General features: G+C 47.0%; 1 protein-coding gene across 1 annotated transcript in view; it reads left to right on the forward strand.

Annotated features, from left to right (window-relative positions):
* The window catches only part of SPIRE2 (spire type actin nucleation factor 2), a 48,357-nt gene that overhangs the window by 19,117 nt on the left and 14,687 nt on the right, over positions 1-14,553 (forward strand). Inside the window, exons 2-4 of the mRNA XM_069966067.1 lie at positions 5,568-5,611; positions 10,577-10,921; positions 11,003-11,071. Coding sequence (XP_069822168.1) covers positions 5,568-5,611; positions 10,577-10,921; positions 11,003-11,071 — 458 coding nt within the window. The remainder of the gene's footprint in view (positions 1-5,567; positions 5,612-10,576; positions 10,922-11,002; positions 11,072-14,553) is intronic.

Consider the following 14,553-nt stretch of genomic DNA (forward strand, 5'->3'; position numbering starts at 1 on the left):
CAGTCCTAGGAGAAGTTTTCCTGAACTGGATCCAGCTTATCCACGCACCCAGAATGGAGCAGCATGGACTTCAAAAACAACTAACAGATAAGTAGATTGCCGAGCTAACACAGCGATTCGCTTCACTTGGACTGTAAATTCGCTCATCTCTAGTTAACAGTTCAGACTATAGATGAAAAATAGTCAAAATAATCAAACATAGGAAAGGAAATACTCTGTTATTAGCAATATCCCAAAAAATAATACAGGTGTTATGAGAGAAAAATATATGCATACAACAACACTGTATATGTATCAGTATAGTTTTCTCTCTCATACCACCTGCATTACTCTTTGGATATTGTTCATCTAGTTACTAAAGGTTTCCATGCATTCTATAGAAATGCCCGATGAACCCGCCACTGGTGGAAGTATGACTGACAATATAAAGGGTATTGGGGTCTCCCGAGATGCCACCGACAGATGTCCGTGGGGACAGGGGTGAAGAGCGATAGATTCTCAATGTGCAAGCTCTTTGTTCTCTGTCTGGTGACGGCTAACCCCCTCTCCTCTATAAAGAACGTGCCGAACATTAATGTGTATAGAGAGGACAGGAGCGATAACTGTTTGCTGAAGCTGAAGAATTTGCTGCGAACCATACCCTCTTAATTTTTTTGTTTGCTTGTTTGTTTTAGGAGGGGGGTGTTAGTGGTGTTTTTGGGCTCAGTGGCAGTTTTTCAACAGCATGGCCTGGGTATAGGTTTTTTGTTGTTTTTTTTTAATGAGAAACTGTGTCATTTTTTTCCTCTCATAGGCTTCTATAATAAAAAAAAAATACCAGAGAATAAGTGTCATGTGTGCATGCATGTTGGCATTTCTTTACCACAATTACACTAATTCACAATATTTTTTTGGGGAAAAAACGCCATTAAATAGGGATTAGGTTTTTGTTACAACTTTTTTTTAGACCTAACAAAATTTGTGTGTATTCATAGTCTGATGTTCATTGAAGCAGGCTGCTTATGTGTTATGTATGGCATCTGTTCAGGTTTGTCTGGGAATCTGCTGTGCTGAATGCAGAGCACAACGCAAATAGTGAATTCAGTGAAGGTGTTGGAGCATCCTGTTACCTTATCCACAGCTCATTGTCTTGGCACAGCCCATTGATTAACCATTTCATTGCATCTAAAATACAGCACCAACTAGAATAATGAGTGTGTGAGCAGGTAAAAGCGACTCTGTAACCACAATCTGCCCCCTCAAACCACTTGTACCTTCGGATAGCTGCTTTTACTCCAATATCTGTCCTGGGGTCCGCTCGGCAGGTGATGCAGTTATTGTCCTAAAAAACAACTTTTAAACTTACAGCCCTGTGCCAAACTGCCATGGCTTAGAGTATCTGCGCCCTAACCTTGTACCGCCCCTCTGTCCCTCCTCCCCACCCTCTTCAAGGTTAGGAATGCCACTGGCAGGATTTTTCCTATTCCTCTGCAGTGAAAACTGCGCAGGTGCCTAAACAATCCAGCCCATGTGATGTGCTGACACAGGTGAGGAATAGGAGAAAATCTGCCTGGAGCATTCCTAATGATGGAGAGGGTGGGGAGGACAGACAGAGAGGTTGTGCCAACCTAATGCATAGTTACTCTAGTCTAGGCCACGCCAGCTTGGCACAGGGCTGCAAGTTTAACGGTCTGTCCACACGCACAGACTCGCAGCGTAAATCTCGCTGCGAGTCTGTCAGGTCCTGGCAGTTCCCTGTCACTACATACTCGCAGCGGTCTGAAAGACTGCTGCGAGTATGTAATTCTGCCGGCCCCTTAACCCCTTTGGCTCCCGCTCTGCTGTGTCTGTGTCACGGCCGCGGCGGCTTCCCGCGTCCCGGGTGGCCGCCGCGACCGCCTCCTGTCCCGTGCAGCCGCCGGGGTCCTTGTGTAGGGACCCGGCGCTGCTGCTGCTTCGGCCCCTGGGGCGCCTCACCTCTCCTCCGTGCATGTCGCGGTCTGTGCCGGCCGGCGCGCGCGTCCCCGCCTCCTAGGGCGCGCGCGCGCCGGCTGTCTCAGATTTAAAGGGGCAGTGCGCTCCTAATTGGTTAGTGGCACCAATCACTCCCCTATAAATCCCAGCATGCCCTGTCCTTAGTGTTGGAGCCTCTACATGCTTCCTTAGCATTTGGCCCAGCTCCCTGTTGTTCCTGATTCCCGTCCGCTACCTGGTTCCTAGTCCCTGTTCCTGATTCCTATCCGCCACCTGGTCCCTAGTCCTTATTCCTGGTCCCTGTTCCCCTGCGTCACCACTGTTCCGGTGTACAGTCTGTCACCTGCGGTTACGTCCACTGACCTCTGCAGCACCATCTCCTGCCTACTGCTCCTGCCACGCCTCGCCTGCCGTCACCAGCAACCAAGCCAGGGGTAGCGACCTGGGGGTCGCCTGCCGCAGCAAGTCCATCCCGCCTTGCGGCGGGCTCTGGTGAAAACCAGCGGCCCCTTAGACTCCGCTCCCTGGGGAGGTTAGTGCCATCGCTGGTGACGGTCCAGTGGATCCACTACTCCAGGCGTTACAGTAGGCTCCAACCATGGATCCCGGCGAGGTGCCTGATCTCCGTGACGTCGCCAGAGTGGTCACTCAGCAGGCGCAACAAATCCAGAAACAGTCGCAGCAGATCCAGCAACTCACTACCGCCTTACAGCAGCAGACTACTGCCCAGCGCACACCACCTCCTGACGCTTCTTCTTCACTCCGACTGGCTCTCCCAAGCAAGTACTCTGGGGACTCTAAGTTGTGCAGAGGATTCTTGACTCAGTGCACCATGCACATTGAACTTTTGAGTAGTCAGTTTTCCACCGAGCGCTCTAAAGTGGCCTGGGCCACGCCACTGTGGGACCGTGATGATCCTGTTGCTGCCAATCTCCGGGCCTTCCTATTCAAGTTTCGCTCCGTCTTTGAGGAACCTGCCCGTGCTTCTTCAGCCGAGACTGCTCTCCTCAACCTCTCTCAAGGCAGCTCCTCTGTTGGTGACTACGCCATCCAGTTCCGCACCCTGGCAGCTGAATTGGACTGGAACGAGGCCGCCCTATTGGCCACCTTCAAGAAGGGTCTGTCTAGTCGAGTGAGAGAAGTGCTCGCTGCCCGAGACCTGCCTACCTCCCTGAACGAACTCATTCTACTGGCCACCCGAGTTGATACTCGTTTTTCGGAGAGGGAGGAGGAGGTTCGGCATGAACATTTACTAAGCCGTTCCCGTCGCCATCCCCAGCTGGCGCCGGTTTTCCAGAATCCTGACCTTTCGATGTCCCAGCCCTCTCCTGAGATTCCTATGCAGGTGGAACGGGCTCACCTGACGCCTGATGAAAGAATCCGGCGCCTGGAGCGGAATCTCTGTCTCTATTGCGGTGGTTCCGATCACTTCCGGCTGGGATGTCCCCTACGTCCCCAAACATCCGGAAAATGCTCGCACCTAGGTCCGGTGGGACAGGTGTCCCTAGGTGTGAATGCCACCTTTCCAAGTCTGTCTATGCCAGTTTCCATCCGGACTCCCTCAGGACAAAATCATCAGACTACTGCCTTCCTCGATTCTGGGTCAGCAGGCAGTTTTATTGCGGCAACATTGGTCCAAAGATGGCGGCTACCCGTGACCCGACTAGCCAGGCCCCTGACTATCTCCTCGGTCACGGGCGAAATTCTTACCGACCGTGTGTACTACCAGACCGCACCTTTAGTCCTCCAGGTGGGTCCTTTACATCAAGAAGAGATATCCTTCTATGTCCTGCCCAATCTTCCCCTGCGGTCCTCCTGGGACTCCCGTGGCTGCAAGAACATGCCCCTCAGCTGGACTGGAGAACCGGGGAGATTCTCAGTTGGGGTCAGGACTGTTCCAACCAGTGTCTCAAGTCACCTCAGACCAAGTGTACTATGTCGTTTTCTGTCCCTGCCAAGCCTCTATCCGGCCTACCGGCAGAAGACCAAGACTCGGCGGATGCCTTCTCTGCCGAGGTGTACCCTCTCTCCGTACCCAAGACTGAGGTCATGTCCTCTCACCACCGGGAGAACTTACAGAAGGACCTCGTCCACAGACCCACATTCCCTTGCCACGTTTTACCGCCTGATTGCCTAGTACCAGTCGTCACCTCCACTCTTCGGAGAGTACCCCCCGGAAAGACTCATGTTCACCCTGCGCTTCGAAGAGGTATTTTGAAGTGGGGACATTCCTCGTTGGAGGCCGGGCACCCTGGAGTCCGTAAGACCGGCCAACGGATCGCTCGCCACTACTGGTGGCCCAGTCTATCCCAAGATGTCAAAGACTTTGTGGCTTCCTGTGCCATTTGCAGGCAAGAAAGAGGGGGAGGCCAAAGGGGGGGGGTACTGTCACGGCCGCCGCGACCGCCTCCTGTCCCGTGCAGCCGCCGGGGTCCTTGTGTAGGGACCCGGCGCTGCTGCTGCTTCGGCCCCTGGGGCGCCTCACCTCTCCTCCGTGCATGTCGCGGTCTGTGCCGGCCGGCGCGCGCGTCCCCGCCTCCTAGGGCGCGCGCGCGCCGGCTGTCTCAGATTTAAAGGGGCAGTGTGCTCCTAATTGGTTAGTGGCACCAATCACTCCCCTATAAATCCCAGCATGCCCTGTCCTTAGTGTTGGAGCCTCTACATGCTTCCTTAGCATTTGGCCCAGCTCCCTGTTGTTCCTGATTCCCGTCCGCTACCTGGTTCCTAGTCCCTGTTCCTGATTCCTATCCGCCACCTGGTCCCTAGTCCTTATTCCTGGTCCCTGTTCCCCTGCGTCACCACTGTTCCGGTGTACAGTCTGTCACCTGCGGTTACGTCCACTGACCTCTGCAGCACCATCTCCTGCCTACTGCTCCTGCCACGCCTCGCCTGCCGTCACCAGCAACCAAGCCAGGGGTAGCGACCTGGGGGTCGCCTGCCGCAGCAAGTCCATCCCGCCTTGCGGCGGGCTCTGGTGAAAACCAGCGGCCCCTTAGACTCCGCTCCCTGGGGAGGTTAGTGCCATCGCTGGTGACGGTCCAGTGGATCCACTACTCCAGGCGTTATAGTCTGTATATACATTACCTGTCTCCTGCACGGGGTCCCGGCATCCTGCTCTCCCGCCCGACCAATCAGTGTGTTGCCCAGCCACAGCCACTGATTGGCTAGCGCGGGAGAGCAGGACAGCGGGACCCCGTGCAGCGAGGACAGGTAACGTATATACAGACACAGCAGGGCGGGAGCCAAAGGGGTTAAGGGGCCGGTCGTTCAGACTGCTGCAAGTATGTAGTGACAGGGAACTGCCAGGACCTGCCAGACTCTGTACGTGTGGACAGACCCTTAAAGTTGTTTTTTAAGACAAATTACTGCATCACCTGCCGAACGTACCACAGGACAGATCTTGGATTAAGAGCAGCTATCCAAAGGTACAAGCGGTTTGGGGTGGGCAGATTGTGGGTACAGAGTCATTTTAAGCTTTACATTAGCCAATTTTGCAGCAATTTTTTTCTTAACCATCAGTGTATTGGGTACATATACCAAAGATGCTCATGATATACTATGTCTTATGTATTACTCTCAGGTCGAATAATGCATGTTGTCTTTTCTGTCGCTAGGGACTCCTGGGAGTGCCCCCCTTTCATCACTCACAGAGACGCAGGTAAGAATTATAACCAGATCAGGTAACATGCTTGGCCAAGTGTGGGAACTGTGCCATGAAATGCAGATCATACTGTGACAATGTTATAAAATGAGTCCTAGCCCTCTTCTGTCAGGGATAGTTGATGGTCATTATGACTGACATGAAATAGGGGTTGTTACCCAGCTTTCCCAGATTCCTGAAGGGCAAACCTGCCTATTTAGTGATATGTTTCTACATAACAATAAAGGGGGAATCAAACATCTTGTAACATATAACTTAAAATATAAATATTTTATTAGACTTTTTTTAGGTGTTAAGCCCTGTTCTACAGCAATCCCAGTCTTCAGATTTTCTAAGGTTCAAGCTTTGTTCTGTTGTAGTAAACGTGTTCATTTCCTGCAAGTGTAAGCATTTTAATAGCAACCTTATTTGGATAGGAATTTAATTAGTATTACATTTATAATGGGATAATTGCATTGTGGTTAGGTTATCCCCTAATTCACAGCCAGCCATGCTCTATTTCCTACTCACATCATAGTACACGTGATATTCTTTTATGTTTTACCGTACATCGTAGGAAAGATGAGCACACCTACTTGTTTAATAGTGTGGCACCACAAGTTCCAGCCTTTGACTTAGAAGCTGAAATGAAATCTATAGCTAAGTAAAATGCAGTAAAATCATGGTAATACCACAACACCACCACAATGACTGGGTTCGATTTTTTGCAGTAGCCTCAATGTCACATGCAGCACAATAATACAATTGCCATGTTGCCATGAATTTTAAATCTGCATAAATATGTAGCAATATGGGAAGATGAAATCCATTTTCGGATAAGGAATTCATCTTCCCATATTGCTACATATTTATGAAGATCTGAAATTCAAGAGTCGGAAAAAGCTGTCATGGGAACAGATGGAACGGAATAAAAAATAGAGACCCTTTAGTTTGTGAGCAAAATTTCACATTACATAAATGGAAAGTTAAAGTGTCACTGTGGTTAAATTTTTTTTTTTGCAGAAATCAATAGTCCAGGTGATTTTAAGAAACTTTGTAATTGGGTTTATTAGGCAAAAATTCCATTATCTGCATTTAAAAAGCCTTTTCCCAGGTTCCCCCCTCCTCTCCTTTCTGTCATCCACTGCTCAGAATCAGGAAATCTCAATAAGACAGATCCTGTCTGAGCTATGGAGAGGGGAGGGGGGAGGAGGGAGATTAGTCAGCAGTAGAGAGCAGAGAACAAAGGATTACACAAGGGGGAGCTATTCAGAGTGCTATTCAGAGATTCAGAGAGTCAGTGTTGCCTGGTGATGTAGCTTTAAATTAACTCTTTGATGTCCTGTTTTGGTGTCTCATTTCCCTCTCTCCATAGGAGAACAATGAAGACAGGGGGAGAGCTTCAAACTACTTTTTCATGACAAAAATTTATTTTTCGGCTAATAAACCCAGTTACAAAGTTTCTTAAAATCGCCTGTACTATTGATTTCTGTAAAAAAAAAGATTTAATGACAGTGACACTTTAAAGTAACTTTTTTATTTATTTACTCTTTTCCCAGTTTTATGTCTCCTCCATTTTTAGGTAGCCTGAGATTACTCTATGCACAGATGATCAGTGCTGGTCCCAGAGCAGGGGGCATGTCTCAGACTACCAAAGCACACAGTACATAGGGTAGTTGGAAAACATGATGCCTAGTTAACCTAAATAAAAAGAGGACTCTGTTACAGGCAATCCATGTCCGTGTCACATGCGGAACACGGAACGTGTGAATGTGGCCTAAGAAGAATTTGTATCCCTTGGACCCACGTTCATAGACCTCTCACTAGCCAGCCAACACCTTGCTCTGCACTGAAAAGAGGACAACAATCCCCAAACAGCTGTCTGCAGATGGGAAGTCTTTCCTTTTGGAGAGATTGTTTGGCTTAGTAGAGATCCCCAGTCAATGTTATAAGATTCTTAGATTAAGTGAAACACTGACTTAAAGGGACACCACTTTGCCTAAGTGGTGTGAGAGCTATTTTGCATATCCTTTCTTCACAGAATTCCCAGTAGAGCAGGAATGGCCTATAAGCCTCCACATGTCTTTCTTATGGACTTTACTTAAGAAACAAACATTACTCATCATTGAACCAATAATTTACATGGGCATTAGTTAGGAGACCATGTAATTGGTACTGTTTGTTCTCTTGCCTATATATTAGCAGAACAGAGAGGAGGAGGAGAAAGCTCCTTTCTATACAAGGCCTGTTTCTGGTCACCTCCAAAACACCCACTAAACTTAAGTTATCAGTAGATTATACATCAGTAGAGTATACAATGCTGATTCTATATGCAATTTTTATCGTTCTATATACTTGCATTCCTTTGCTGTAAACCCACAAATGAAGAAGTGAAGGTAGTCCTCTGCATTATATTCTTGAGCAAAGTAGTCCTCTCTAGGCATCAAGATGCCCAGTTTGTAGGTATTCAATGGTGAAATACAAAGGGCAAAGGAGTAGAAAGCTGAAAATTACAGATTTGGAATCAGCATCCTTTATCCTACTTACAGATGAATTTAGTTTAGGGTTTTGAGGAGGATGGGTTGGAGATGACAGATTCCCTTTAAGGATGAACTAGAATGAGTAACTAGAAGGATGAAAGATGAACTAGCACTGTAATGAGGCCACCTACCTATCATGCACCATTTATAATACTGGAGGGACTATAGGGCCCAGGAAAAACTCCAGGGGTTGGGTGATATTTCTACCTCTACACCCATTATAGCTATTCCCGTAGGCATACTGCTAATTATAATGCTACAAGAAGATCATTCAAGTAATAAGAGTATGGGAGAAGTATAGTAAATGTTAATAAGAAGAAAAAAGAATCGTGATGGTATTGTAGACATCAATCACTTAGAGCAATTTGTAGAAACTAGATCATTGTAATCTGTAATGTAGGGCAGCGCTAAAGAACTATACCTGTGCTGCGACAACTCAATATTGCCTGAATTAAGAAAGGCAATGGCTGTGATGTTTTCTATATGATCAGATTAACCCTTAGGCGACCCTGGACGTACCCGTATGTCCAGGGCCGCCTCCATGTCAGAGCGGGGCCGCGCTCTGAACCGCCGCGGTCCCGGGTGCTGCTCGTAGCCTGGGGCCGCGGCTATTAGCAGGCACTGCCCGATCGCCGTGCCCGCTAATAAAGTAATCGGATGCAGCTGTCAAAGTTGACAGCTTCATCCGATTACTTGATGCAGCTGATCCCTGGTGTCTAGTGGGGTGGATCGCTCCTCCGGGACGTTGTCCCGGAGGAGCGATCCACACATCTTACCCCGTCTGGGGTCTGCGCCGTAATGGTGCTGATCCAGGCTCGGCACCCGATTGCTCAATCAATGTGCCTATCTCTCCGATCTATGCTGCATATCTATGCAGCATAGATCTGTATGAGAGATCAAAGTACTTATACTAGAAGTCTACCAGGGGGGCTTCTAGTATAAGTGTAAAAGTAAAAATAAAAGTGTAATAAAAAAGCCCCCTCCCCTAATAAAAGTTTGAATCACCCCCCTTTTCCCATGTTATAAATAAAAATAAATAAACATGTTTGGTATCGCCGCGTGCGTAATCTCCCGAACTATTAATTAATCACATTCCTGATCTCGTACAATAAATAGCGTAAGCGCAAAAAATCCCAAAGTGCCAAATTGTGCATTTTTGGTCGCATCAAATCCAGAAAAATTGTAATAAAAAGCGATCAAAAAGTCGCACATGCGCAATCAAGGTGCCGATAGAAAGAACACACCATGGCGCAAAAAATTACTCCTCACACAGCCCCATAGACCTAAGGATAAAAGCGTTATAAGCCTGGGAATGGAGCAATTTTAAGGAACATATATTTGTTAACAATGGTTTGAATTTTTACAAGCCATCAGATACAATGAAAGTTATACATGTTACATATCATTGTAATCGTAACGACTTAAGGAACATATATAACAAGTCAGTTTTACACCAGGGCAAACCGCGTAAAAACGAAAAAAAAAAACAAATAATAGAAATGCATTTTTTCTTTTCAATTTCACCACACTGAATTTTTTTCTGCTTTCACAGTGTACTTTATGAAAAAATTCAGCCTGTCATTGCAAAGTACAATTAGTAGCGCAAAAAATAAGGGCTCATGTGGGTTTCTATGTGAAAAAATACAAGTGCTATGGCCTTTTAAGCACAAGGAGGAAAAAATGAAAACGCAAAAATTGAAATTGGCCGGGTCCTCTAAGGGTTAATGCTGGGTTTACACGTAGTTTCTGTGCAGTGTGGCCAGTTACCACTCTGCTAAAATTCAGACACTTTACCGCAAGTTACTTCAATTTTGCAGAGTGGTTTTTGGCAGCATGATGTTTTTTTAACCAAATCGCCTGTGAAAACCTTGTGACCAGTAGCTACATTGCAGGAAAATGTGTATGTTTTTTACCATGTTGTGATTGTTTGCATGGCACGTCTATCCAGGGGAGAGGGGGGATTGTTCAGCTCAGCTGGCTGTAAAATAATATAAGAAGACTACATTTGGATTTGATATAACACTAGAGGTGGTGCACATTGTTGCACATGTTTTAGAAATAGTTGTTGTATCAAATACAATATGAAGAAAAGTTTGCAGCACTCACCAATTGTTGTGAAGAGTAATTATTGTAGATATAAGATGCATAGGCCAAACTCTGTTTCACATTTCACGGCCTTTCTTAAAGCTTTGAGAAAACTGTGAAATGTAAAACGGTCATTAGTCTGTGCATCTTTTATCTACAATAAATCCTCTTCACAACAATTGGTGAGTACTGCACAGCTGTAAACTTTTCTTTGTACTGTATTTGTGTTATAATTATATTACTGGAGTGAGACTATGATTATGAAAAAATAAAAAAATATATATATATATGTATATATACATAATCTTAATATGTTAATGTCTTATATATATTTTTTATTTCCTGCTTACCTCTGCAGATGGTACAGTGTCTGGGCTTTACCATATACCGGGCACTGGACTGGGGGCTCGATGAGAGTGAGGAGCGAGAGCTCAGTCCTCAGTTGGAGCAGCTCATCGACCTCATGGCTGCCAGTGACTCCGAGGGGGTCATGACAGATGAGGGCTATGAAGGAACAGAGGATGAAGATGAAGAAGGTCCTCCAAAGGTGGTCCGTAGTTTTTCAGCAGTTCTGCGCTTCTGTGCATCCCATCTTCCGGAGCCCCAGGAAGCACCAGTCCACTACCAGGCTGTTTGTAGAGCACTCTTTGCAGAAACTGTCGAACTTCAAGCATTTCTCAACAAAATACGGGAAGCCAAAGAGGTGAGAGTGGAGTCCAACATGATCTGTAGCTGATATTTCTCCCCAAACATTCTGCATAACATGCTGGTTTTGATTTGATAGATGCTGAAGAAGATAAGGGTGGAGGAGGCAGAACCAGACGGACTTGTGAATCTGCAGAACACAGACTGGGTAAGAAGAAGGAATGATGTAATTGAACTGCAATTTTAGTCACTATTGATAAGACTGTTCTTTTCTAATGCTATGTATATACCAGTGTTCTATCAGTTTTCTACAGTGTTTCTTCCATATGAATCCGTATGTCATATTGCTCTACAAACACCACATGGCTTCACACAAAGGGGAATTTACTAACACTGTCTAATTCTTAAAGGAGAAGTCCAACCAAAACAAAAAATAAATACAGTAGCAGGCTGGAGGATGCGGGAAGATAATAAAGAATCTATACTTAGCTGTCCCTGTGCCTCCCAGCGCCACTTTACCAGCTCCTCAACCACCCACTCAGCCAGTCAGTGACTGCAGCAATGTCCCATCCCAGTCACTGACTGGCTGAGCAGACATTCTTGAATCGGGTTTTGACATGGCAGGAGTGGCGGCTGCAGGAGGCGGGCAGGTGTCTGGGAGTGGTCATGCAGCTCTGCAGGGGTACAGGGGCAGGTAAGTATTGATTCTTTATTATGTTCCCATCCCCTCTGCCTGCTATGGATTTTTTTGTTTTGTCTAGACTTCTCCTTTAAATAGGGAAAACTTTTATTTGACAGTCTAGGAATGCACCAGTTTTTTTTTTTACAGTGGTTGATGCCGTATAAGAAATTTAGGATTTATTATATTGTGTTCTTTACACTACTAGTAGTAAGTTGGAACAACTATTAGTTGGCTTGCTTTTTTGATGCACTCATTTCCATCTTAAGCCACTCCTCTTTCCAGTTAAACCATGATTTTTCTAACAAGCCACATCCCCCTTGTCAGGTGGATTTTGCTTCACTACAGTGGATATAAAAATTCTTCACACTTTAGTCCAGGTTTTTGTTACGTAAAAAAAAAAACACCAAGAAGAATACTTTTGGAATTTGATTCACCTTTAACGTCACTTATAATCTATACAAATAAACTGAAAAACATACAACATATTTTAGGGTAAAAAAACAAACAATAAAGAATTATGTGGCTGCATAAATCTGCATACTCCTAGGGTACTGTTACACAAATCGATTATGTGTACTTGGCCGATCACCGGCCGATAATTGCTTTGTGTAATAGCTCGTGTTGTAAAACAATGATCAGCCGACATGCACAATGGTGGCTGATCAACAGTTTACAACAGGAACCAGAATCCCGATGCCGATAACGGAGGTCTACTGCCTGTCACTCCGTGTAATAGGAGTGGCGGCCTAAGGCTATGTTCACACACAGTATTTTTGCTCAGTATTTTGCAACCAATACCAGGAGTGAATTGAAACCCAGAAAGGTTATGTTCACACACTGTTGAAATGGATTGGCCGCCATTTAATGGCAAATAACGGCCATTGTTTTAAAATAATGGCTATTTGCCATTAAATTACAGCTATCCACTGAATTTCAGCAGTGTGTGAACATAGCCTTTGGCTAGATTCACACTAGACGTATCCGCATCAGATTTCACGATGCGAGTCCCGCTGCGTGTATGTAAGTGCCACCCCCATTAACCCCCTGGCACCGGGAAGGTACATTACCTGCTCCAATATCTGGCTGCATCTGAGGCTCCCAGCTCCTGGAGGTCCCAAGAAGCCAATCAGTGCCCGGCCCCGCTGCAGCCACTTATTGGCTACGCAGGACCTCAGATGCAGCCAGATTGTGGAGCAGGTAAAGTATCTTCCCGGCGGCGGGGGTTTAATGGGAGCAGGACTTACATACTTGCAGCGGGATGACAATCCCGCTGCGAGTATGTAATCACATTGATACTGACAAGAGAGGTATCGGCAGCAGATTTTTCTGCAAACTTGCAGCGAAAGATCCACTGTGGATACGTCCAGTGTGAATCTAGCCTTTCTGTTAGGGATGGTCCGAACCATCCGAGGTTCGGGTTCGTATGAACCCGAACGCTCGGCATCAGATTCCCGCTGTCTGCCCTCACCGTGGAGCGGGTGGATACAGCGGGAGGACCGCCTGGAAAACTGGGATACAGCCTATGGCTATGGCTGTATCCCAGTTTTCCAGACAGTCCTCCCGCTGGATCCGCCCGCTGCACGGAGCGGGCAGACAGCGGGAATCATTACCGAGAGTTCGGGTTCATACGAACCCGAACCGAACTCGGTTCGGACCATCCCTACTTTCTGTGTTTTTAATCTATTCCTGGTTTTAGTTGCAAAGAACTGACCAAATACTGTTAAAATTGAGTGGATGGCCATGATATAACTAGAGATGAGCAAACTGTTCGGACTTTTGGTCGGAAAGCAGTTCGCTCTCTCTGCATGCTTGTGATCCCGGGTGCATAGTTGCACTCCCAGAAATATGCGGCCAGAATATTCCAGGATATCACTGTTAAATTCCCTGGAATATCCTGGACGCATATTCGCGGGATTGCAACTATGCGGCCGGGATCAAAGGCATGCAGAGAGAGCGCCGATGCCATCGGAACTAAAAGTCTGACGGTCCGCTCATCTCTAGATATAACAGTAATTAACGGCCGCTATTTCAAAACAACACCTTTTAAAAGAACGCTATTTTTCATTAAATAGCGGCCATCCACTGAATTTCATCAGGGTGTGAACATAGCTGTTTTTAATCCACTCCTGGTTTCGGTTGCAAAATACTGACCAAAATACTGAGCAAAAATACTGTGTGGGAACATAGCCTGAGGTTATATTTCGCAGGTTACACAAATTTTAAGCTGAAGCTACATAGCTATTTTGATTGTGACCAAAAATTGTCATGTTGCGTCACGACTAATGGTGCGTTTACACAGACAGATTTATCTGACAGATCTTTGAAGCCAAAACCATGAACAGACTATAAACAGGGATCAGGTCATAAAGGAAAGACTGGGATCTATCCTCTTTTCAAATCCATTCCTGGCTTTGGCTTCCAAAATCTGTCAGATAAATCTTTCTGTGTAAACGCAAAATTTGCCGATCGTTCCGTGTAAACAGTCGTCGCGCGATAGTCCGGCCGCGCGCTGCCCACAGCCCCGCCCGCCGCCCGGCCCCCAGTTCATCCGCAGCCCCCTGCGCCGGCTCGATCACCACCCCCGCTGCCACTCTGATCGCCACCCCCACCGCCGCTCCAATCGCCACCCCGCCGCCGCTCTGATCGCCCCCACCGCCGCAGCCCGCGAGCATACGTTACCTGCTCCGTGCAGCAGGTCTTCCGACATCCCTGGCTCCCCTCTTCAGCGCATTGATTGGCTGAAGAGATGAGCCGGGAATTTCAAACGGCTCCTCTTCAGCCAATCAGTGCTCCTCTTCAGCACTGATTGGCTGAAGGGGAGCCGTTTGAAATTCCCGACTCCCCTCTTCAGCCAATCAATGCAAGGCAGCACTGATTGGCTGAAGGGGAGCCGTTTGAAATTCCCAGCTCCCCTCTTCAGCCATCGGGCGATCGCAGCGGCGGGGGTGGTGATAGGAGCGGCGGCAGGGGGCGATTGGATCGGCGGGGGTGGCGATCGGGGCAGCGCA

The sequence above is a fragment of the Dendropsophus ebraccatus genome, chromosome 4, assembly GCF_027789765.1.
Source record: "Dendropsophus ebraccatus isolate aDenEbr1 chromosome 4, aDenEbr1.pat, whole genome shotgun sequence".
Classification (NCBI taxonomy): Eukaryota; Metazoa; Chordata; class Amphibia; order Anura; family Hylidae; genus Dendropsophus; species Dendropsophus ebraccatus.